Raw genomic sequence first — 25,844 nt, forward strand, 5'->3', positions numbered from 1 at the left:
GAAGATACACAGTTAAAAATGCGAAGATTGGTAAACTGTAAAAGATTTTAGAAGATTGAATATATTTAAGCTAACACTGCTGCTAAGTTATAAGTGTTTTGACGTTTTTAAAGATGTATTTGAAGACGAGAACATATATCAGTGACAACCTGACAGTGTTGCCAGCGCAATGCAGTGTGACAGGCAGGTGAGTCTTGGTGCGCAGGAAACAGGGCACCCTCTGGGGATGGCAGCACCTCTGCACTGCCAGCCACGTGCGGCCTCAGCCTCCTCTGACCACACGGTTGTGCCCTCATACCGTCTCTTTTGTGAGGACTGCACCGGTCAGTGAAGTCAGTGTCTGCTGTGTCCTGCCCCTCTCAGCCCGGTCAGTGGGACTTGTAAGGGGTCAGGTCTGGATGCCGGTGTTTTTACCACCATGACCTGGGGAGGCTCCCGGCAGCTAAGTGCCACCCCCCACCAGCTGCTGTTTCTTCGTGGTTCCCGGAGCTCTGTATCCTGAGCTTCTGAGCCTGGAAACTCCATGATTAACCTGGTGAGATCGGCTTCATAAATGGAATAATCCCCCACTTCCTAATCCGGACCTGGGCAATCTTTTTTCTCCTTTGCTCAGAGACGAGCACAGCCTCCACATGGCCTTGAGAATCTGCATCCCTGTTGTCTGAGGAGGACATCTTTGCTGGCGTTTTGCCAAGCATGGCACCTTAAATAAGGCATTAATGTCACGTAGTGACTGGCTTTTCCTTTAATATGTTAACATTCCAATTCTAATTTAAATTTGTGTGAGCTTTCTAAACAAGTAAAACTTTTCTTTAAAGAACATTTATAAAATAGACACAAGTTGAGGCCCTAAGATTATTGGATCACCAACACTTAACTCTTTCATCTCCTACAGAACAAATTTACGATTAAAAGAAGAGTTGAAGACTGAGAAGAAATCTGGATTTTGGGACAATTTGGTTTTAAAACAGAATACACAGTCCAAGAAACCAGATGAGATTGAAGGTTGGGAGCCTCCAACACTTGCCCTTGAGGATGTGGCAGCCGACTCAGGGGACACAGAGAGTGACCGTCCGTCCCGGCCAGGTTGGGAGGAGGGCGCCAAGGGCTCCAAGTACACCAGCCTGGCCGGTGCAGGGAACAGCTCCCGCTGGAGCCTCAGGTCGGCCGGGAAGCTAGTCAGCATTCGCCGGCAGAGCAGAGGCCACCTGACGGACAACTGGGAGGAGCTGGAGTGACGGTGTCCGCGGACGGCGCAGCTCCCAAGTATCAAACCAAAATCTGCCTAGTTTTGCACTTCTGCATCTCATTTCACTCAGATTCTTAGAGTTTGCCGCATCGTGGTGATTTTTCAGTAGTGCATCCAGTTGTTTGGTCTTCCCCCTGTGAAGAGAGCAGGGAATCTGCTCTGAGCTGTTTCATTTTTTGACTGTCCTTTTCATATGCTGATTTAGGGAATTCCCAGCATACTGTGATTCCGCAGACCACACAGCGACTGCCTTACCACGGAAACACCCACTCCCTGTCATTCTTGCTGCTGAAAATGGAGACGTGAGGCGTTGACGCTGTCCTGGGATGACTGCAGTTCTCCACAAAACCGTCTTCCCGCGTCCTCGGTCGTGCTTCTCTGCTCCTGACTTGACACCTTCTCTGCATGTAGCACCTGTGTAGAGTCTACGACACAAGAATGTAGCGGTTGTGCAATTCCCTTCTGTTGCCAGAAATCTGCAATCCAGGTGTAGAATGAATCTTCCAGTTACGTTACACTGTGTTTAACCTGGCAAACTAAACTCTTCTTTTGTATTAAATTTAAAAATATGTAAGTCATTTGAAAACTGCAGAAGCCAAGGCTGTGCTGGACCCAGCACGAAACGCCACCACTGCCTGCAGACGCAGCTTCGTCTCCTGCCTCCAGTGTGTGCGTCAGGTGGTGACGGTGGTTCTTTCTTATTTACTTCTCCTGAACTTTTGAATATTGATCTTTATTTTCTTCTAAAAATTTGTTCTCCGTTTTTGATCGCAGATTAAAGAATGCTATAAAGCATGGATCAGTTTTAGTAACTAGACACAATTTTTGGGAAATACGGACTTGCTCGTTATGGAGTTATGATTGTATAAAATGCTGGAAGTGCCTCTCTCCTGCACACCCAGGGTTTTATTTCCCTTTGATAAGAGACTGAGGTTGCTGCTGGAGCCCTGGAGCTGCCACACGGTAGCACCACCCCCTCCTGTGTCTCTAGACTTGAACTGTGTCCTTGACTGAGTGACCTCATGTCAGGTACCCAGGCACGTGTCTCCACGGTGGGACAGCTCAGAGCCACAGGAGCACGGGCCTGTCTTAGGTAACGGAGGTTCTGCGAGAAGTTACAGGTTTCTTTGGTTAAAGCCTCCAGTTACACTGTGCGCTCTTCTCATAAAAAAGGCCGCCCTCCGGTTGTTCCCCGAGAGTGTCTATGCTGTTCCATTTAAGGGGCGTCGTGGGCTTTCCCACGGGCTCCGGAGGGGGACAGAGTCATTACCATCTGTCAGTCCATCTGCCTGTGTCTCCGTATCATCTCTTGTTTTAACAGAACAAGAAGTTTACTTCACTGAGCCCTGGAAGAGGAACATGTTGTAAGTGGTGTTCAAATCCATTTTGTGGAGATTTTTGTTTCTTAACAGCAGAGTTGGAAACCTTGCTCCTCAGGTAGATAGCTGAGCACGTAAAGGCACTTGCTGTGGTTGTGCAGACGGCTCTGAGCATGGTCTGCGCTGTGTCACAGCAGGAGCCACTGTGGGTGTCTTGTGCCGATTCCTGCATAGAGGTGGCGGCAGGGACACTGAGACTCTGGGAAGTGAGCCCCGTGGGGTTGGGGGTGGGGATGCTGGCCCCCCCCCAGGTCTGCGCACCCGCGAGCAGTGACAGAAGTGCCTGTAGCCCCTCTTGGTTGACGCCCCCAGGATGCACCTGTGTAGTGTTGTTTCTCAATGTGAAGACAAAGCCAGATGGGGTTGGAATATGCAAACCATACTTCTTATCCACAAAAATGAATGTGAAAATGAATTTTTCTTATGTTGTATCTGATCAAATGAAAGTAACTATGTTTGTGGCTTTTAATATATTTATTGGCGTGCTTTGGGGGAAAATATTTTTTCTTGATAGAATTTACCAAAGCAACTTTGTTTTGTTCATCATTTTTAATAGGAAGGGGACTGACTTCAAGGTAGAATTCATCCTTAATGCTGAGGTTTCTTTTAAATAAAGACGTGGTTTGTATCCTCTCACCATCAGTTTGCGTGATTTCCGGCGTCTGCACCTGATGACTTGGGGACCAGTGCTGCGGCCCCGTCTCCGCACTCCCAGCCTCACTTCTGGTGACGACACGTGAGTAAACACTGGCTGCAGGCTCCGTTCTCAAAATGTCATCTTTCGTGAATCTGCATGGCCTTCAAGGACCACGCTGCCCCGGTGTCAGTGCGCGGAAACCTTGGCCAGGGCCAGTTGTGAGTGAGGCCTGGAGAGATCCCCAGCTCCTGGCTGTCCAGCGAGCACGTCCTTCACTTAATCATCTTTCAGCTCAACTTCCAACCCTTTTCCCAAAACAGTGGCCTCTTGGGAGAGGACCCACCAGCTGCTCCTGTGCCTTTTTCCCTGCTGGTCTCTCGGCTCGGACCCACCACTGTCACCCTCCCTGCTCTCCTCTCTCCCCTGCTGGCGCTGAGAAGACTCCGGTCCCATGTTACCTGGAGTGCTGTCCTCCCCCCTACACAACCCCAAGGCCTCTGGACAAGCTTGGCCCGCCTGCCTCTCCTCCCACCTGTTCCGAGCAGGGTGGGGTCTCTGGAATAGATCCCTGCAGACCCTGCTCCCCAGTCCTGGGGCCTGGGCCCCACCCTCACAACCTCCCACCACCACCTGCCTGGGGCAGAGCTGTGGCAGGTGAGCTACGGCCCAGGGCGGGTGGCACTGGCGTGTCTCGTCGGGTCAGAGGCCCTGAAGTGCTGCAGACGTGGGTACCTGGGGTCCAACGTCTTCCTCTCCTGAAAGCACCAAAGATACAGTATTTTTCTTGGGAGAGACTTGATTTCAATAGCAGTTGCTTCTTATCTGATTTCATTGTTTTTTACTGGGAGCAGAGGATCAGGGAGGGAAGCTGGTCGTGTAGGTACTGGAGGCCAGCGCCCGTCTCTGGAGCTCAGTGTCCTTGTTGCTAATGGTGGAAGGAAGGAGGTTTTCCCTGACTCCCTCTGAAGACTGTTTCCTGAACGTGCCCCAGAGCAGTTCCTCAGGTCTGACGTGGAACACGTAACCATGGTGTTTACATCTCAGGTGTACAAGCATTTGTGCCTTTTTCTAGAACCACAAGGAACAATCAGGTACATTACTGTCAGCTAACTAGCGTGCGAAGGTGGTGGAACATGTGCAGCCCTTGCGTCGCGTGCTCATAACAGGAGCTTAGAGGTGGTCTGATTTTCAGTGTGACCTCAGGGCATCCAGAGGGCGGTGGGGACAGGAGAGCTGGTTGTGGGCCCGAGCCGACCTCTTCCTGGAGAGAACCCTTGGGACACGGCTCCAGAGTCAGTGCCAGGGTGACCCCAGGACATGAGGGTTAGTGCCACATCTAGGAGAGCAGCATCACTTTGAAACCACGAGACACTGTGTCGTCAGCACCCCTGGCCGGGTGCTTCCCCGAGACAGTGACACTGCATCGCATCAGGAGGAAGGGATGACCCTGACCTCTATCTTCTCTCCCTCCTGGAATGTGCTGGAAATAAGGCAGAGGAGCCCGCAGACCATCCTCATGGCAAATGGCATGAGTCCTTGTCCAGCAGCTCCGTCGTGTTCGTACGAGGATGGGCCACACAGGAATGTGGGCGCTGGCCCCATGTCTGTGCCCTGGGCCGGCGGTGCGGCCCCGGCCAGTGCTGCAGGAAGTGGGCCACCACCATCCGAGGTGAGAGTGGCCCGGGGCACGTCTCACCCGGCACAGGCAAGACCAGCCCGAGTCTGCCCGAGACTGGACGTGGCCTAGAGGGACAGCCACTGCAGCTCGTCCAGCTGCCCAGGTCCAACGGGATTTGGCAGTGAGACTACATGGAGATGAAGGAAGGATGCCATCATCTGAGTTCCTGCATTTTGGTTCCCAAAGTGGAAACTCCAGTGGGAAGAATGTCCCAGGTGAGGAGCCAATCAGACTTCCTGAGAAAACCCCGAGTTCAGAACGGGAAGTGCTTCAACAGAGGACAGGCGAGTGGCCGGCGTGTGGTGAGTGCACCCACACACCACGAGGGACCCGGGAGCCTGCTGGCTCGTGCTCAGCGAGGATGGGTGGTGGGGCCGCCACTGCCCCTGTTCACGGGTGTCCAAGTGAGCTGAAAGCAGGCCACACCAGGATCTGACATTGGTGGTTAGGCCGGACAGATGGGCTCTCTGGTGACCCACCTCTTCTAACCTCCCCATGGGTGGGGGAGAGGGGCAGGGTCACTTTAATTACAGTGAAGCCTCAGGGAGGCCCAGGCCGGCGAGCAGCCAGATCCAGCAGGAGCGCACAGCTCCAATTTAACCAGTGTGCAAAACCCACATGGGCCAGCGAAGGCCAGGCTGGTGCCCCTGGCCCCGGGGGTCACAGGTGCAGCATGGACAGCAACCGTGGGATGGGCAGGCGACCCCTTCCACGGCCTGGGGAGCTGTTGTCTGGGCCAAGCACATGGCACAGTGACCCCAAACCCACACTTGGTTGGGGCCCACAGGGAAGTCACTGGGCAGCTACCCAGCGCTGGACCCCCTGACTGCAGTCCCAAGGGTGCATCAAATCACCAGAAATAGAAGGTGCCTCATCTGCTTCCCCACCTGCGCCCACCTGGAACATCAGCTACTGGTCCGATGCATGGTCTGGTGTCAGCTCACCTGCACACCTGTGAACCAGGGGAAAACCAGACATCCTCATGCAAGAGAATGAGGTTGGGCCCTTCCTTACCCCAGATGCAAAAACTAACTCAAAACAGATCAAAGACCTAACAGCTATGATTATAAAAGGCTTAGAGGAAGCAGGGTGGAAGCTCAAGACACTGGACTTGCCTGTGAGTGCCTGGGTGTGACCAGGAGGCACAGGCCTTGGCCCACATCCAGGTGTGAGCCCTGTGCGTAAGAGGGCACTGCCAGCAGAGCGGAAAGCAGCCTCGGGAAGGCGAGGAGTCGTTTTCAAATCGCGTCTGATGAGGTAACACACACCCAGAGCTGCAGTAGTTCCTTCTATATTTAACAGAAACACATAAAACGTGACTAAAATTGGACTTGAATAGACATTTCCCCCAAGTGAGACACACAAATGGCCAACAAGCACAAGAAACTGCTTAAACCTCACTCTTCCCCAGGGAGACACAGCTCACAGCCACAGTGAGATGTCACATCACCATCCGGATGACCACCAAACCAAAAACCTCCACAAAGTAAGTGCTTGTGAGGATGCAGAGAAATTGAACCCTTGCACACTGTTGGCAGGAATGTAAAATGGTGCCGCCACTGTGAAAAAGTGGCAGTTCCTGAAAATATTAAACATACAATTACCACATGATCTAGCAAGTCCACTTCCAGGCATAAACCCAAAGGAAAGAAAATCATTTTGTAGAAGAGAGATTTGTAGACCATGTTCACAGCAGCCAAAAGGTGAAAGCAACTCAAGTGCATCAACAGATGAGGGATGAGCATAGTCTGGTCCACGACGGAGCACCTCGCAGCTTGTGAGGGAAGGCGGTCCTGACCCACGCTACCACGGGAGGGAAGGAGATGCTGTGTGGTTCCAGGTACACGTGCGTCTACAGGAGTCAAATCCACTGAGACAGAGAAGACGGGGGCCTAGGGATGCAGGAGGAGGGCAGGGAGTGAGTGTGTAACATGCTGATCGCCCACTGTGGATCAGGTGCCCCTGAGGAAACACAGGTGTCACCTAGATTTGGGGGACGTGGCGATCAACGTGTTCACTGGGGACAAGTTCAGTCTGCAAAGATGAAAAGTATTCTGGAGATGATGGTGGTGATCTTTGCACAGCAATACAAAGGAGCTTAACACTACTGAAGAATTCACTGAAGCATGGTTAGGATGGTAAATTTTATGTGTATTTTACCATAATTAAAATTAAGTGACATTTGAATTTTCTATGTAGATTAAACAGTAAAAAGCTACTTGCATTCATCTGTGCAAATTTCATCCAAACAGCAGTCGGGGTGTCTCTCTCGTATGGCTCGGAAGGTCTTGAGCAGGAGGAACGACAGTGTGTGCTGAGGAGCCCACTGCCCCGAGCGCAAGGCAGAGAAGCCAGGCGGCGGGTGAAAGCCGCGTCCCGTCCTGGGCTGGCTGTGCTCTGAGCACCGCGTTCTCGCTGGGGGACTGAGTCAGTGGGAAGTGAGGGGGTGAGGGAGGGGCAACAGCCCTCCGAAAGGTCACGCCTGAGAGACGCATGAGCCCACGGAGTAGCCGGACAGCAAGGACCCCGCCCACACACGGGGGTGAGCCACAGGTGCCCCTGCTGGAGGGGAGGACCCACTGCACTGGCCACAGCTCCGGTCAGGACGGGCTGGTGCAGCCTCTCTTCAGGTGCACACGGCACCGTCCCAGCCAGGATTCTGGGAGACACTAAGCTCAGTCGCAGGGACCCCACTGCTTCCTGAAAGTGAGGGCCTGCTCCCTCTGTAGGAACGACAGAGGACGGAGCAGGGAGGCAGGCTGGTAAGAGTGTGACGCTGGGTGTTGGCAGGTCCCAGGGCCCCTCAAACGAAAGTTTCACTCAGGAGGTTCAGTCTCCCGTGTATTACCCTAATGCTTAAAGGAGGGCCTGCACCAATCGTCCACAAACTTCCTAAAGACAGCAGGGGTGGGGGCCCTCCCAAGGCGAGCCCGTCCTAGGAGACTGTTCACCCTGATGCCAAAACCAAAGACGTCACCAGAAAAGCACAGATTCATCTCTCTGGTGAAAACTCAGTAAAACCCAGCAAGCTAAACCCACCAGTGGTGTGCAGAAGCCACGTGAGACGTGGGTCTGGGCAGGCAGGGCTGGTTTGACATACAAAAGGTAATCACAAGACCAACTCAGCAGCTGCAGAAAAGCACATCTCAAAATCCAACACTTTCATGATAAAAGAGAAAAACGTCAACAAGGCAGGACTGGAAGGGAACACCTCACCCTGATGAGGGCATCCATGGAAATGCCCAGTTACACCACCCTCATGGGTGAAGGCCGAGAGCGTCCTAGGATCACGAACATACGGGACACATGTGCACTGCCTCACCGTGCACAGGAGGGCCTGGCAGGAAAGCTGGCAAGGAACAGAAATAGCAACCACCTTCGTGTGCAGACGACAAGATGTGTGTGTCTCCTCCTAAGGAACCTATAGAAATGCCACTAGAGTTAGTGAGTTCAGCACAGCTGTGGGATATAGTCAGTGTACAAACATCTCACGTGGGCATTTTGTTTGTATATCATTCTAAAAGCTTTTACAAGCAAGTTACACAGATCCTTCCACACTGTCCCTCAAGAGACGGTTTTCCACGGATGGCCCTGGGCAGCGAACACACACGACACAGATGGAGGTAAGAGTCCAGAGCAGCCCCTGAACCTGCAGAACCCGCTGTGGCTCCCGACGCACACCCAGCTGAGACGAGGGCCTTTTTCTACCTCGAAAGGCGGAAGGAGATGTGGCGGTGCCTTCGGTGTGGCTCTGGGCAGAGCCTGAGGCCCACTCCCTGTTGTCCTGAGAGCCGGCCCTGCCCTGGTCCGCACACATCAAGGTGGCAACGCCTGTGCAGCCCTTGTCAGGCAGGCCCCCTGACCGCCCCACACTCATAAGCACCACGTGAACGCACAGCTCAGGACCGTTTGTTTCCTCTTGTTTCTCTTCCTACTTGGTGCTGCTGTCGGAGCTCCTGTGAACAGCTGGTCCGGGCTTGGGCGCTGTCCCTCCCTCATTCTATCAGCACCCACACCAGCTACCAGCGCTGCCCGGCCTCACTCACCTGCCCGTGTGCAGCGCTGGCTCCCAGCGCATCTGTTGCCCGTGGGACAGCTGGACTTCTCTCCCAAGACTGTGAACATTATTTGGAGAAAAGAAGTCAACTTCAGTAGGTTAATGCCTGTTAAGGAGAAATTAATACCAAAAAACCAACACCCCAAAAGTAAAACAGGCAGAGAACACACATTAGGTCCAACCTCACAGTCATCTTCTTGTGCCCACCTTCAGGGAAGAAAGGTGACAGTGTCCATCCTGCCAGTGGTCTGGAAATACCCTTACAAATACTGGATGCTTCTCCTGCATTCTGCTTCTCGCTTATCTTACGGAGACAATCAGATGCACAAAAGCACATGTGCCGTGGTGCTTATCACAAAATGACAGACACTGATCCATCTGTGTGATACCATCTATCTAATAAAAACCGTATTTTCACGCTTTTGAAAAAGGGTGGTTATTAAATGAAAACAGTATATTCAATGCTTACGGTTCAAGCCTTCACCCATACACACACACACACACACACACACACACACACACAGAATCTACTGTTTGACAATGAAGCATATTCTTGGCTGTTAGTGTCAGTTCAGCATAGAACGTGGTGCTGAAAATACAGAACCTTTATGTAATATGTAAAACCGCACATTTGCACGTGCTCTGAAGGAGGCAGAAACGATCTTGCTCGGGTCCCGACCCTATTCAGTCTCCCCTGCAGCTGCCAGGGCCACTGCTCCATTTCTGGGTGGCAGGGTTATGCATGAGTTTTATTTTCTTTTATATACTTATATAAAGAAATCAAAAATAAAATCATTAATACTACTTTTTTCAGTTAAGATGCAAAACTGACAAAGTTAAAATCAGTAAACATGATTTATTACTTTGCCTATCAAAGTGGTTTTAGAGCAGTGAAGTGAGGCTGCACTGGGCTGTTCTGACTGGGCTGAGACCCCAGGGTCAGCAGAGAGCAGGGCCATCCCTGCAGTGTCTGCTGTGAGCCCAGGACCACAGCCCACCACCGAACACATCTCCCCAGGTTCCTTCTGCATCAGGGAGGGTTCATCTGGATACAATCAATACAGTTAAAATACATCTTAGGAAAAATAAATACTCTGTGCAGTGTCCTTACAAGGATCAATGCTCTGTATCTACCCCCAATTACTACAAAATCGAGAAACTATCATTTAACAGTTTAGAAGCATATTATGGGCTGTTAGTGTTAACTCAGCACAGAAATGTGCTGAAAATATAGAATCTTTTTTGAACCACATTCACAAATATGCAAAGTTGCAAATTTTAATGTGCTTATTAGCAGAAAAGAATTTCTTAAAGAAGGAAGTAGGAATGGTTTTGCTGGGCATGCCTGATGCCTTTCAAAGATGGGCACACAGCAGTGCACTCCTGCCCCACATGCCAGGGACCTTCCCCACAGCCTTCCCCGTCCTCTCCAGTGCCTGCACCAGCGGCCATGGCGGGGTGACGCTGCTCTTAAAACTTGAAGAGGTCAATGAAGTGCTGCGGGGACACGGGTGTGAAGCAGCTGTCAGGGTCGGCGGCCGTGCAGGGGTGCCCCGAGTCCTGCGGGAGGAGGGCAGGCATTACCACAGATGCACCTTTGTGGAGGGAAGACGGTGGCTCAGACGTCACCAGCTGTTTGTTTAAATGGACCCCAGGCCCCATCCTCGCAAACGTATGTGGACAGTAAGCCATGAGGATCATGGAAACGAATCCAGCCATGCAGCTTCTCCGCAGGGGAGGCTTCCCGCAGGAATCCCTGCTCCAGCAGGTGTGAGACGGGGGGCCCTGAAGCCCACAGTTCTGCCCTGGTCCTGGCCCTGCTCTACCCATGCCCACTGTGGGTCAGGGTTCACCCCTGCCCACCTGCAGGCCCAGCACCACATCTCACAGAACAGATCATGTGTGGAAAACAGACGGACACAGCAGCCTAAGGCCTGTGAGGAGGCGGGAGAGACCTGTGGTGCCATCCGTCCACCTGAGCGAGGTTCTTACAGCCAGGTCCACCACCTCCCCCCGGCTGGGCCTCCGCCCCACAGGCTGGCCTACATGGCAGCTCATGGGAACCCTGTGGTGGCAAAGGGGACTGGCCTCTGGGGACAAGCACAGCACACGGCAAAGCAGGAGGTACCTCGAGTAATAAAGCGAGGCGGCGGTCCTTGGAGGCGTGGAGAAAGGGCCAGGAAGGAGTGCAGTGGGGGAGGAAAAAAGGGAAAACAGGGTTAGGAAGAGGCAGGCTGTTCTCAGGACGTCGGTTTGACAGCAGTATTTATGGAAGCATCTAGAATCATCAGGGAGTTAAGTCTGAGCAGTGGAAGTACCACGAAGGACATACAGGAGGCCGTCTGAGCACACAGATTCATGTCTCCGCTTCAGAGTCTGACTGACGACAATGAGGCCACGGAGCTAAAGCGCCACCTGACTTTACCCTGAAAACGTGCAGCCTGGCCGCTGTCCCCACCTTCAGCTGACAATGAACACGTCAGAGCATGCTTCCTGGAAGGTCACTTGCTCCCTCTTTAACATCTGAGGGTCAGCTCTGCCAGAGTGTGGGAAATGGACTCCACCTGAGCCTCAGGCCTGGCGGCCAGGCTCCCCTTTTTCTCACCTGTTTGCAACATGAGATAGGCCCCTGCCTGCTGCTCTCACGTCGCCTGTCCTGCTCAAGGTGAATGGACTGGCCACTCCACGGCCTCCCTCACCCTCACCGCAGCCCCGTGTCCACACCTGATGTGCGCACACGCTTCTGGCAGTGGACATGCAGGGACAACAGGGACACAGGGTCCTGAGTCCTGGCCTTGAACTGGACTCATTCCACCAGCTTCCCACCACCCGACACCCAGTTTTAACTGGAGTTTCATCAAGTTGAGAAGCAGAGACACTCGGCTGGAGGACGGGGAGAGGAAGGAGAACTTGGTGACCGTCCATGCTCGGCCTTCCACTAAGGCACCCAGCCTCCAACAGAGTGAAGCCTCAATAGACAAGACCTGGGGGCAGACAAGAGGCTGGGGGGCCACCTGTCAGAGGGTCCATGTGCCCAAGATGATGCGTTGGCCAGACCGCAGGCCCTGCTGACACTCGAGGGGGTTGAAGTTGCTGTAGTCTCTCCATCAGGCCAAAGACAGAGAGAAACACCAGCAGGTGCCATTCCCTGAGCACCTCCTCGAGAAGCGTCCACCCCACAGGAGGCCTGTGAGGCCCAGGACAGCCCAGTGGCTGGTGTGCAGAGCAGAGGGGTTCCTCAGGCGCCAACCTCGGAAGCAGGTTATGCCAGAGCTAGAGACACGTCTATTTCTAAACTTTCACACAGATTCAGAAATGATGTTGGCTGTAACTGCGTCTCCTGGAGCAGTCTATGGAGAAAAAGTGCGACGTGACCAGGCAACCGGACCTAGCCAGTCCTGGGGGCCCGTGGCTCAGGGAAGCCACGGCCCAGGTGATGAACATTTCAGAACTGAAAGACTGGTTTTAAATTTTTATAAATAGAAGAAACTGCAGGCAAATTCTTTTGGAAAGCTAAAACATACCCTCTCTATTTTTAACAACGCAGAACTTTCATGCTCCTCGACACCCCCGCAGCACAGCCTCACACCAGCTACACAGAAACTAAGGAGAGTGTCTGCTCCCTCGTTCACTGCTCAGGACACAGGGCTCCAACCCTCCCAAACACTGTACTTGGAAAAACATCTCACATGCCAGGCTGCAGACTTCTGTCCCAGGAGCACTGCGGTACCTGAGACACTCCTGCTCCTAGTATTTCTTTAGGACAGAAGAAGAGCGGGAAACCCTTGGGAGGAGCTGACTGATTCGGAGTGGGAACCAGGGCGTCTCACGTGCTCTGACTCGTCCCTGAAGACGTCCTCACGGTTTCCATCAGCACCAGGGACCCCACTCACTCGACCGCTGGCACCTGCCTGCGTGTGTGTTTCCGTCCCTGGACCGGGAGCAAGGGCACAAAACACGAGCTCTCCTCTGTGTGCTGTGGTCCCCACCAACTGACCGACTCCTGATGTTCCCCGAGTCCCTGCAGCACGTGCCTGGCACCCAGGCCAGGAGAAGCGGGAGCTGTCCCTGCTCCCGAGGAACAAAAACAACTACTGCAGCCACAGATGGCATTTCCTCTTTCAGTTTCAAGAAAGAAGTCACACTAAAACATAAAACAATAAATCAGAATTAACATAACCTCCTGCTATTCGTACATGGAGGCATCAGGACGCTGCTCACCTTCTGCACAATAAGTAAAGCTCTATTAAAACATGGACACTCTCACCCCTGGACCACAGGCTATAACTCCAAAAAAAGCCACACTACCATAAATATAATCTGAAATGAAAAAAAATGTAAAGAAGTCATTTCTTTTCCAACAATTTACAGATAAATGAAAATCCAAAGAAATAAACAGCTGTGGTGCCGGCCAGGCAGGCTCAGGGCCCCGCAGCCACCCTGCCAGTTTCACCATTTCCCCCACAAACTCAAGGCAAACCATGGAAGTGCACTCCAGAGCAAGACTGTTAACGTGCTGAGGAGACAGGTTCTACTAGGAGGAGGCGCAGAAACTGCCCAACCTGAGACCTGTTTTCATCGGAGATGAGTCTGGACAGAAAAGTGAAGGGAACCAGGGCAGGGCTGGGGAGGCTGACGAATTCTGACATGGAGATGGCAGGGGACGTGCCTCCACGGCTCAGTCCCTGCTGAGAACTGCACTTGCTAAATCTGGGTCCAATACACTAGAAGCCTGGATGCCTTTGTGGCCTCACCTCTGCTCCAGGGATGGAGCTGGGGTCCTGACAGTGGAGGCTGAGGAGAGTGTGGACAACACCTGGTGGGTGCCTTCCCTGTTTCCAGAAGAGGATGGAACTGAGCGCTGCAGGGAGCTTGGAGCCACACCCTTGGGGACAGTCCCCCACACACTACCATCATCCAAGGGGACAGAGGTGGCCCCACATCCAGTTCCAACCACAAGCTGTGTGTTTTACCTTTGTGTTCCCCTGCCCCAGTACTTGCTGATACATCAGTAAATTTCTTATCACAAATACAACTTTCCTTTTTTTTTTTCACATTACACTGAAAATACAGACAAACAATTTGTTTCTCTAAATTTTAATCCTCAAAATCCAACAACATATTTAGAATTCTTACCTTCCAAAAGAGAATGCTGCAGTGCCGACAAAAATGTAATGTGTCTCCGTACTGCTCCTTAGTTGGGTAGTATTTCTGAAGTGCAAAATACATCAACTTCCATTCGATGTGACCTTTTTCTGAAAGGATCAAATGTCTACAAAACTAGACAAACAAAATCCTGTTCAGAATCAGCTGATTTTCTATGTGCATAAGAATTTTCTGCATGAAACATGAAGTGCACGCCCCATCCCCAGTCCCATGGCTGGTTCTGGTCCTGGAGGGATGGGGGCAGCCCAGGGCAGCACCAATGGGCCACACGCAGCCCCAGGAGAGGCATCATGGGGGAAGACAGGGGCCTGCCCTCGACAGAGTGAGAACTCACTCTCCTTCTGCTCTGTTCTGGGCTGTTTTTAGAATCATGGCTTTTCTGAACATGAAAAATAAGCTTGAGCACAGTGATTTTTGTCAATTCTGCTTCTTCCTGAGAAATACTATCCCTGAGCAGCTCGTCCCGGCCCCACACTCACCTGCTTCTCGGCGAAGTGGTATTGGCAGAGCTTCTTCCACAGCCGCCGGTCCTCACTGAGAACGGCCAGTGTTGGGGTCACCTGCCCCAGAGTGACGATGTCCCAGCCATCCGAGAGCCTGTACAGGATGTTGTTGAGCATGTGCACCGGGAGGTCGCTGAGTGTCAGGCCGCCACTCACATGCTGGGAGGGAACAAACACTCAGTCTGCGACAGCACCAGGCAGCCCCGTCAGGTCCCATGTCTCCCTCCTCCTCCCGCCTCGGGATGCGTGCGCCCACCTCCCCCACTCCAGTCTGAATAACGCACAGCAGCTGGCCCCACCGGGACCTTCCCTGACAAGCACCCCTCCTGACGTGGCATCACCACATGCATCAGCCACATGGGTGGTGGCCACGTCTGTCCAGGCCTCGACAGACAGGCTCCCTGGGAACATGTCTTGCAGACAGATCTCCCAGGACAGGGATGACAGGAGGGCAGCACTCTAGCCGACCTCACATTAGGGCCGCATAGACCTGACTGTCAGGTCACCCCTTAGAGCTGAACTAGGGATCCCTGCTCTTTGTAAATCCTTTATTTCAATGGCAAATACGTGGCCCAAAGCTAAGTCACCTTTGAAAACCACCACCTTCACGTGGAGCCTCGAGTGCAGTGACAAACGGACCTTGGCCCGACCGAGGGTGCAATTTGTAGATGACTTACACTCTAGGCCACATATTCCATTTAACTCTTTCTCTTGTTCAGCACCAGAGATAAATGAAACACCTCTTAGTCAATAGTGTCAATGTTTTTCTTGTTGAAACTAGTTACCATAATAAACAGAAAACATAAAGCAACTGGCGTGATCTGCAAGTCCCCTCTGAAAGACACACACACACAACGCACAAGACGAGGTGGGAAACACGAACCCTCCAGAAGTACCAGCCAGACGAACGCAGTCACTGCAATACAACTGAGCCTTAACTTGTCGAACGTCATTCTGGCCTCAAACCCCTAACGTCCTGTGAAGGTAATGACTTCATCACCCACAGCATCTCTTCTAATTACCATCCCTGCTCTCTTCCCACTGACGACTGTAGGCCATGAAAGGCCCTTCTGGTCTGAATTCATCTTACAACAGTTTAATGCACACTTTTGAGATATAAGGAAAAAAACCTTTCAAAAAGCTCTAACAGTTTTTCACACACACTGAGAAGCAGCAATGACCCTGACAACACAGCACAGAGTGTAATCACTTTTCGGGCCAGAAGATTCACACCTTAGCCATCTGAAGATTCTGTAGCTGCTGCTGCCAGCTGAGAACAGTTTCTAGTCGGCAAATCCAAATGTTGATATTTCCCACCAGAACAGACTTCCCCACTCCTCTGATCAGAATGCAAAGGGTAGAACTTAGGTCTTGGAGGAGGTCTTTGATTAGGCGAGGGTTTTGGTGGTCACTGAGAACTGGGAGAAACAGAAACAGAACCACACATTGGTCACTATCGCTGCTCGAAGAGAGGTGCTTTTGTAACCCAAGGGTCCATCAACAGACAACACAAATAAACTGTGCTTTATACACAGTGGAGAATTACTCAGCCTTAAAAAGGAAGGAAGCTGATATGTGCTACCCTCAGGTGAACCCCAAAGACTTTATATAAGTGAAATAACCAGTCACAAATGGATAACTATTGTTTGATGCTCCTTATGTGAGGTCCTTAGAACAGTCAAATTCATAGCGACAGAAAGTAGGCAGAGGTGCCGGGGGTGGAGGACGGGTGGGGAGTCAGTGTTTAACAGAGACAGAGTGTCAGTTTTGCAAGATGAAGAGTTCTGGAGATGGTGGTGGAGACGGCTGCACAACAGTGTGAATGTATTTTATTGCACTGAACTGTATACTTAAAAATAGTTAAGATTGTAAATTTTACGTTTATTTTACCAAAATAAAAATGACGTAATTTCACTGTAACCCTACAGTGGCATCATTTTTGAGATATCACAAATATGATGAGATTAAAAAAACTTTAAAATATTGTCTGCTAGTCTTTTTGGTTGACTCTATGGTTTTATCTTTAAAACTGTCAGTAGTCTCTGTTTTCTTTTGTATGTGTCATGAAGAACTGATATTTGTTAGTTTTGTTTTTTGTTTTTTCTGGTAGTCTCATGATTTTGTGCTTCATTCTGTAATACCTTTAAAATACATTTAAAATTTTTTTTATTGAAGTGTAGTTGACTTACACTGTTAGTTTCAGGTGTACAGCAAAGTAATTCAGTTATACATATACATACGTATATATATTTTTCCAGATTCTTTTCCATTATATGTTATTGGAAGAAACTGAATGCAGTTTCCTGTGCTATACAGTAGGTCCTGGTTCATCTATTTTTTATACAGTAATGTGTAAACCCTGTTAACCCTCAACCACTAATTTATCCCTCTCCCCCTTTCACCTTTGGTAACCATAGTTCATTTTCTGTGTCTGTGAATCTGTGTTTGGTTTGTAAATAGAATTTGTATTGTAAAATTTATTTTTTGAGTGAACTTAATCAGAAATCTAGTTTTAATTTTATTTGTAATTTCTTTTTTTTGAATATTACTGTACTTTTTTTCATTTTTCAGTTTTACTAGGTAAAATTTTTAAAATCTGACTGCACATATACAATACATGGCATGTAAGTACATATATACGATACACTGCACATCATTTTTTTAGTTTACATATATGTCCTATTCATTGTTTCTAAGAACAGTTTAGAGCTTAAGCTTTTTAAACTTACATAGTTATCAAAGGAATAAAGCCAAGCACAAAAGAAGCATCAACAGAATGCAGTAATCCAGTCATAAAGGACCGTCAGATGTGCTTACATGTATTCAAGAAATCGATCATCTAAGGTATAAATAGTAGTTCATTTGTCTTTTGTTTTTTTAAGATACCACATACGAGTGATATCATTGAGCATTTTTCTTTCTCTTTCGCTTACATCACTCAGAATGACGATCTCCAGGTCCCTCCACGTTGCTGCAAATGGCGTTACTGTTTTTATGGCTGAGTAGTGTTCCATTGTAAAGAACTGATATTTAAAATAGCATAATATGCATAAACTCAGTTTCATTTATTATGGCCACTAACAAACCAAGACAAACATGAAATTAGAAAGAGAATTACAGGCGCACTTGCGCCTAAGCAACTAAGTCATGACTTGCTAATAATTATGGGAACACTACATAGTGAAGGCGGACTGTGACTGTTAACCAGGGACAGTAAGGTGTCTTCTTAAAGCTCAGGAATTAGTTACCCTTTGTCATTATAATATACCCCTGTGTGCGCAAAAGCACCTTGGAAGGAAACAGCAGTGACACTATCACAGTATTTGACACCATTAACACTGGGGAAAACGACAGAAAAATCCAATCTCCTTGCACCAAATTCCTAACTAAGATTTAGATGATTAAAAGTATCAGTCACCACTTACCCTTCTGAACGATTTTGTCCAGAATGTGGAAGTAATTTTTCTGGGCCACACCACTCAGCGAGGTCAGCTGGGACTTGGCGATCAGCTGCAGCAGCTGGAGAGAGAGTCAGGGTGAGGTCCCCTCTGCAGGGATGCAGGCCCGGCCCCTCCCCCAGGACAGATGCGTGTCTGCACTCCATCTGCAGGAGGTGACCGGGCAGGTGGTCCTGCATGGGCTCCAGGTCTGCCCAGCCCCACAGCTGCGCCGTCTCCTGTGAAGACCAGTCACAAGCTGGCCACATACCTGACCATCCTCACAACTGGGTCCCCCCGCCAGTCCTCAGACCCCCTCTTCCTGCCTGCCATCTCGTCCTAGGTCCTGGGCCTGCCCTCGGGCCCCTCTCAGCCCAGCTTCTCCTGCAGGGGGCAGGGGCTTCGCAGCCTTGTCCCCTCTGGCCTCTCCATCTGAGATACACAGATGTGCCCTTGGCCCTAGTGTGATGTCCACCCTGACACCTGTCTGGTCTGCATGCCGTCCTGCCTCCCTGGGCGCCTCACCTCCCAGTGGTGTGCTGCTCTCGAAGCTGGTCACGTTCCTTCTTTGTTAACCTGCTCTGAGTGAGGCAGGGTCCCTGGTGGGGAAGGGGCTCCTCAGCCGGAGCACTGTCCCCTCTCCTCTGCTGCTGCAGGGAAGCTCAGTGGTATGACTCTCAGGTGACCACACACCCGTTAAGTTTCCAACAGATTTTGCTTTATATGTCTCTGGCCTCCTTTCAGTGAGATATATAAAACAAAATCTGCTGGAAACTTAATGAAAATTTGTTAGAAACAAATATTGTAGAGATTTTACATACCTCTTCAAATCTGACAACTAAAAACAAGGAAGGATGTGGAAGAACTATATGACCACCAAACCTTGTTCTACAAAAAGAAAACATTACATCCCTAAAATAAGAGACTCTGCATCTTTCTTATGTGTCAACAGACACACCTTCCCTCTACTCAATCTCGATATTTCCACAAAGTGGAGTTGAATCCCGGTTCCACTATGGAGAGAAGAGGTAACTGGCAGAAACCCTGTCTGGTGAGAACTCAGGGTGAGAACACAGAAACCCACAATGGGACTCGGCCACAACACAGCCCCAGCCTGGCGAGGCTGCCGGGGAGCCCACGGCCCCAAAGGAGCCCCAGGTGCTGGTCACGTCAGTCCCCTGGCAAACGCTGACTGGGGCCAAATCAAACAGGAATAATCCACTCAAGCTTAAAGTCACTTAACTCCCCAACTTTTTATCCTTCTGGTACTACTTCCAAATGCCTAGGAGCCATTACAAGGAAAATCCTCCCAAAGTCTCACAGCACCATTAAAAACCTCAAATTAACAGCTTCCTGACCATCACTTACCCTGCCCACAGCAGTAGGAAGGTGAGAAAGTCACAGGGTGATTCATCTTTGTGCAAATAAGAGTAAACCACACGTGGAATATATGGTAAGACCCTTTCTTTCCTGGATGTAGGCCAGGAATAAAAATCTCTTCTAAAACATATCATTAACACAGTAAAGCTTCTGTGGAGTTCTATTTTGTATGAATTTCTTTTTTTCTCCTAGCCCACTGTTCCTCTACTAAGGAGGGCTCATACTCTGAAGAACAAAGCAGACAATGCACATGTAACAACCGGGTAATGAATCCCAGGAAAAACTCCGATCTCCTCTCTATCTCTGAAGGTTCCAGGCTGCATGTGGGGCTCAGTGAAACCTCAGGAGGAAAGCGTGGGGAGGTGCCCCAGCACCCGCCGAGAAGCCTCAGGACCACGCTTCCTCCAGGCACGCTCCCTGGGGGTTTCCTACCCGCGAACAAGCACAACTTTACTCAGCTGCCAAAAGCATCTTAAGTATTTCACACTCCGCCTCCAAAACCCAGCCACTCAAAAGCATCACCAAGTGGCTTTGAAATAAAACACTCACTCTGACCACGTAATTGAACCTTCGGGTGTCCTGGATCGCACTGGAGAAGTCTAAGCGGTTAAAGGCTTCCCCCAAGGTGCAATAGCCGTGTCTCTGGAAAGACAGACACACGATACTTCAAATTCACTGAATGAGTCAATAAGTCAAAATGAACCAACAGTTAATGTCAACCAGTCTGTATGATTTTTTTTTTAATTTTGGCAAAGGATGTTAGTTTTTTATTTATTCCATATTTAGATGAGAGTAAAAATAAAGCAATACTAAATTTAAGTCATTTATGTATAATCCAGATCCCATGCACTGGCGTTTTTACACCACTGTTGATATAACGACAAAAATAGTTATTAAATGTCTTGTTGATTTGTTTTGTTGGGATGTGTGTGGGGGAAGGTGACATTAACCCTAAAATCATAGAATAACTGGATGTGTTCTGGCTGTACAACTACAAATAAATACTCAAAGGCATGGCTATTGTGAAGAAGCACCTGCTACAGAGAGACATGTGGACACGTTCGAGTCCTCTGCAGGGAGTCACGTGTGCCCGCAGGCCCAGCCCAGGCCAGCCACACAGGATCAGGGTCGAGGGGCAGCTGAGCGGGTGGGGTTGGGGGGAGGTTCTGAAAATCAGCATTTGGGTGGAGAGGGCTGGGGCGATGGAAGTAGTGGTGGTCAGTGTCCAGGCTGGGAACCCAAAACCCAAGAAGCCAGTAATTAGGCCCACAGGTCCAAGAGGCAAAGGCCACAAGGGTGACATGAGTAACTGTCTTTCAGGACCAGAAGCACTGCCATTCTATTTCAGATGTTCTCCCTCAACGATATGTCCTATACTCTACTGATTGGTACAGATGTGTACCTCAGGTTGCAGGAGACATTTTAAACTCTCTTCTGTATCTGAAATACTCAGAACACAGATATTCACCTCAGAGTTGTCGGGACAGAGAGTGGGGAACAGTCACAGAAAACACGAGGAGACAGATTTGCCTCACATTTCAAACTGACACAGGAGGGGGTCCAGAGGGCGGCTGGAGCAGGAGCACCGTAGTCTCAGACTAAGAGGGCTGATCTGGTTCTGCACCCAGATCCCAACAATAGTCCCAATGTGCCACAAGTCAACAACATACATTTATTTAAAACATTCAATATGTGTGTTAACTGAATACCTACTCTGTGCAAAATATCTTCCTGTGAGCTGTGAAGGAAGTAATTAGACACAGATCATAATCTGAAATCAGTCCCAGCTGATAATTTTTCTCTTCTCAGTGAACAGAATTCTAAATGCTAGTGTAACAGATTCCTTCCAGGCAGCCACCATCTCACCACAGCCTCTTCTTAGGGGGAACTTAAAATTGCACATTTGAGCCACATGACAGCATCCACCTCAGGGGCTGTCCCATCTGGGGTCGGCCACGGGAACAAAGCAGTAGACAGCTGGCCTGCAGCAACTGACAAGACTAAAGGCATAAGGTGGTGGTGAGAGTGGGGGAACCCCTTCCTGCGCCTGCCTGTGCCCCATCCCCAGGATCCAAAAAACACCCCTGCACACTCGCAGGAAGGTGCCCTTCTGTTTCCTGAGCCAGCCTCACCTGGATCTCCGTCCTGTGGTCAGTGTGGTAATTCCCACTGTAAAGTATCTAATAGTCTTTCCTAAGTTCAGACTAGGTTAGATTCCACCCAATACCTTCCAACGGTGCCCTGGAGTGTATCTTAAGGATCAGAGTGGTTTCACATTCATTTAACAGTATTAACCATCACCAAAGAGGTCAAATAAATTCTGTCTCGAATCTAGCCCTCAAGCTTCTAGAAAGCTGGGCTGGTTTCAAAACACACATCATTAACACTTCTGGAACATGTTAACTTATGCTAAAGTAATATATGCTAAACAACTGCCCCCTAAATTATTTTCCCCAATTGCTGCAAAATAAGGCAAATGTTTTTCTCAGACTGCAGAAGGAAACAAGCCTCCCCAGATACCAAGCAGAGAAAAAAGAAACATGCAGAGTTGAGGTGAACAGACTGTTTGCAAAAGAAGGTAGGGGTAGGGCTCAAACTGCTCTCTGCAGATTCCAGTTTAATTACTAATGCACCTTAGGTAATGTACAAAATAAATGAGGGGTTTACAAATGTCCTCACCCTCTCAAAACACAGGAGAGCCAGGACACATCCCCATCAGTCCCAGAGGCTCACTATGAACAGCTTTGGGGGGGCGTGGGAGAAAACATCAAAGTACCTGGGGATCCACACTTGTTCTGAAATAGCCCTCTGCTGATTTAGATTTGTACCAGGGGCCCTGACACACACTATGTACACACACAAATCACTGTCTCAAAGACACTCACATGCTTTCACCTGCCAGAATGTGAATAGAGATTCAATACTGCAAAAGAAATAATTTAATGTGACATCACATATTCAAGAAAAATAATACAAAACATACTCTTATTTATAACAGAATACTTACTTCTCTTGTGCTTTCTTTATGGACATAGATCCATTTTTCACGATAAAAACCTAGAATAAAAATTAATTTTATTTTAAAAATCTGTTAAATCATTACAAAATGAAGAGTTTAAAGAACTTCAGTAGCTGCACATGCTAAAAAAATTATCTGACATTGTATGGATAAGAGATATCTTTACTTGACTAAATGTAAACAGAACTGCTTTGTTTCCTAACAGAACAGCATCTTTTTAAAGGTGCTGAAACATTTTTACATGAGAAATGATACGACAGAACCAAGTCTTAGTAACTCAGAAGAGTGAACTGTGACTACAGTCCTATCAAAACATATGTAGCTATAAACATGCATTTTGTATACACCCTAATAAAATTTCCTCCTTTACTGCCTGTCCATGGTATTCCATTTAAATACATTTTTCCATGTTACTCAAATCCCAAAGCTTCCACAACCACACAAAATCTATGGGATGCAGCAAAAGCAGTCCTAAGAGGGAAGTTCATAGTGATACAGGCCTCCCTCAAAAAAGAACAATCTTAAATAAACAATCTAACCTACCAGCTAAAAGAATGAGAAAAAGAAAAGCAAGCAAAACTGGAAGTCAGCAGAAGGAAGGAAATAATAAAGATCAGGGAGGAAATAAATAAAATAGAGATTAAAAAAATCAATCAAACCAAGAGCTGGTTTTTTGAAAGAGTAAACAAAATCGACAAACCTTTGGCCAAGCTCACCAAGAAGAGAAAAGAGAGAGCACAAATAAGCAACATAAGAAAGGAAAATGTAGAAATTACAACCAATACCACAGAAATACAAAATAGCATATGAGGATACTATGAACAACTATATGAAAGCAAAATGGACAACCTAGAAGAAATGGACACGTTTCTGGAAACATACTGTCCACCAAGACTGAATCAAGAAGAAACTGACCACTTGGACAAACCGATCACTAGAAATGAAACAGAATTAGCAATAAAAAACTTCCCTGTGAACAAAAGTCTAGGACCGCATGGCTTCACTGGGGAATTCTACCAAACATACAAAGAACTTACACCAATCATTCTCAAACTCTTTCAGAAGACCAAAAAGGAGGAGTACTCCCAAACTCATTCTATGAAGTCACCATCATTCTCATACCAAACCCAGAAAAAGACACTCCCCCCAAAGTGAAAATTACAGGCCAATATCACTGATGAACATAGATGCAAAAATCCTCAACAAAATATTAGCAAACAGAATCCAGTAGCACATAAAAAAGATCATACACCATGATCAAGTTGGGTTCATCCCAGGGACACAGGGGTGGTCCAACACACACAAATCAATCAATGTGATACATGACATCAACAAGAGAAAGGACAAAAATCATATGATCATCTCAACAGATGCAGAAAAAACACTGGATAAAATTCAACACCCATTTATGATAAAAAACTTTACCAAAGTGGGTATAAAGGGAACATATCTCAACATAATAAAAGCCAAATATGACAAACCTACAGCCAGCATAGTACTCAACAGTGAAAAGCTGAAAGCCTTCCCACTAAAATCTGGGACAAGACAAAGTTGTTCACTCTCACCGCTCCTATTCAACAGTCTTGAAAGTCCTAGCCTCAGTAATCAGGGAAGAAAAAGAAATAAAGGAGATCCAAATTGGGAAAAAAGAGGTAAAACTGTCGCTATAGGCAGACGACATGATACTACATATAGAAAATCCCAAAACCTCCACACGAATACTAACTAGAGCTAATAAAAGAATTTGGCATGGTGGCAGGATACAAGATTAATGTACAAAAATCAGTTGTGTTTCTTTACACTAACAATGAATCAACAGGAAAAGAAAGTACAGAAACAATCCCTTTTAAAATTGCACCCAAAGTAGTAGGAATAAATCTAACATAGGAGGTGAAACACTTACACACGGAGAACTACAAAACATTGATTAAGGAAATTAAAGAAGACTTTAAAAAATGGAAAGATATCCCATGTTCCTGGATTGGAAGAATTAATACTGTTAAAATGCCCATACTACCCAAGGCAATCAAAAGATTTAATGCAATCTCTATCAAATTACCCAGGACATTTTCCACAGAATTAAAACAAATAATCCTAAAATTTGTATGGAATCATAAAAGACCCAGAATTGCCAAAGCAATATTAAAGAAAAAGGATGAAGCTGGAGGAATAACCCTCCTAGACTTCAGACAATACTACAGAGCTACAGTAATCAAAACAGGGTGGTACAGGCATTAAAAACAGACACATGGATCAATGGAACAGAAGACAGAGCCCAGAAATAAAGCCACAGACCTATGGTTAACTAATCTTTGACAAGGGAAGCAAGGATATACAATGGAGAAAAGACAATCTCTTCAGCAAGTCGTGTTGGGAAAACTGGACAGCAGCATGTAAATCAATGAAGCTAGAACACTCCCTTACACCATACACAAAAATAAACTCAAAATGGCTTAAAAACTTAAATATAAGACAAGTCACAATAAATCTCCTAGAAGAAAACATAGGCAAAACATTATCTCACATACATCTCAGCAATGTTCTCCTAGGGCAGTCTACCTAAGCAACAGAAATAAAAGCGAAAATAGATAAATGGGACCTAACTAAACTTATAAGCTTTTGCACAGCAAAGGAAACCATAAGCAAAACAGAACCACCACCTACAGAATGGGAGAAAATATTTGCAAAAGATGAGACTGACAGGGGCTTGATTTCCAGAATATACAAACAGCTCATACAACTTAATAAGAAAAATACAAACAACCCAATCTAAAAATGGGCAGAAGGCCTAAACAAGCAACTCTCCAATGAAGACACACGAATGGCCAACAGGCACATGAAAAAGTGCTCAATATCACTAATTATCAGAGAAATGTGAATCAAAACTACAATGAGGTATCACCTCACACCAGCCAGAATGGCCATCATTCAAAAGTCCACAAACAATAAATGCTGGAGAGGGTGTGGAGAAAAGGGAACCCTCCTACACCATTGGTGGGAATGCGTTGTGGTGCAGCCATTGTGGAAAACAGTATGGAGATTCCTCAAAAGACTAAAAATAGACTTACCATATGATCCAGCAATCCCACTTTCAAGCATATATTCAAAGGGAACCTTAATCCAAAGACACCTGCACCCCAATGTTCACAGCAGCACTACTTACACTACCTTAAGACATGGGAACAACCTAAATGTCCATTGACAGATGACTGGATAAAGAAGTTGTGGTATATTTACACAACGGAATACTACTCAGCCATAAAAAATAATAAAATAATGCCGTTTGCAGCAACATGGATGGCTCTGGAGAATGTCATTCTAAGTGAAGTAAGCCAGAAG

At 48.0% G+C, this 25,844-nt stretch overlaps 2 protein-coding genes and 1 long non-coding RNA gene across 11 annotated transcripts in view; 1 reads left to right on the top strand and 2 right to left on the bottom strand.

Moving 5' to 3' along the window:
- Window positions 1-3,264, top strand: part of TDRP (testis development related protein) — a 37,771-nt gene extending 34,507 nt beyond the window's left edge. The window contains exon 4 of the mRNA XM_072950593.1: window positions 896-3,264. Within this exon, the coding sequence (XP_072806694.1) occupies window positions 896-1,238 (343 nt within the window). The 3' untranslated portion in view covers window positions 1,239-3,264. The remainder of the gene's footprint in view (window positions 1-895) is intronic.
- On the bottom strand, window positions 3,090-9,176 carry LOC140689551 (uncharacterized). Its single transcript, XR_012064598.1, has 4 exons — window positions 8,990-9,176; window positions 6,059-6,232; window positions 5,841-5,895; window positions 3,090-5,352 (listed from the first exon to the last, which is right to left on the bottom strand). It is a non-coding gene; the product is annotated as an uncharacterized lncRNA (long non-coding RNA).
- A 1,088-nt stretch (window positions 9,177-10,264) lies between these two features.
- FBXO25 (F-box protein 25) overlaps window positions 10,265-25,844 on the bottom strand; it is a 29,583-nt gene continuing 14,003 nt past the window's right edge. For 6 of the 9 annotated variants that reach the window (XM_072950591.1, XM_072950592.1, XM_072950586.1 and 3 more), the window contains 8 exons: window positions 22,494-22,543; window positions 20,036-20,128; window positions 18,095-18,188; window positions 15,903-16,087; window positions 14,646-14,828; window positions 14,137-14,280; window positions 11,129-11,155; window positions 10,265-10,560 (listed from right to left, as the gene is read on the bottom strand). In XM_072950591.1, coding sequence (XP_072806692.1) covers window positions 10,471-10,560; window positions 11,129-11,155; window positions 14,137-14,280; window positions 14,646-14,828; window positions 15,903-16,087; window positions 18,095-18,188; window positions 20,036-20,128; window positions 22,494-22,543 — 866 coding nt within the window. In that variant the 3' untranslated portion in view covers window positions 10,265-10,470. The remainder of the gene's footprint in view (window positions 10,561-11,128; window positions 11,156-14,136; window positions 14,281-14,645; window positions 14,829-15,902; window positions 16,088-18,094; window positions 18,189-20,035; window positions 20,129-22,493; window positions 22,544-25,844) is intronic. The other 3 variants (XM_072950589.1, XM_072950590.1, XM_072950588.1) reach the window with 3 other exon arrangements.

The sequence above is a fragment of the Vicugna pacos genome, chromosome 26, assembly GCF_048564905.1.
Source record: "Vicugna pacos chromosome 26, VicPac4, whole genome shotgun sequence".
NCBI lineage: Eukaryota > Metazoa > Chordata > Mammalia > Artiodactyla > Camelidae > Vicugna > Vicugna pacos.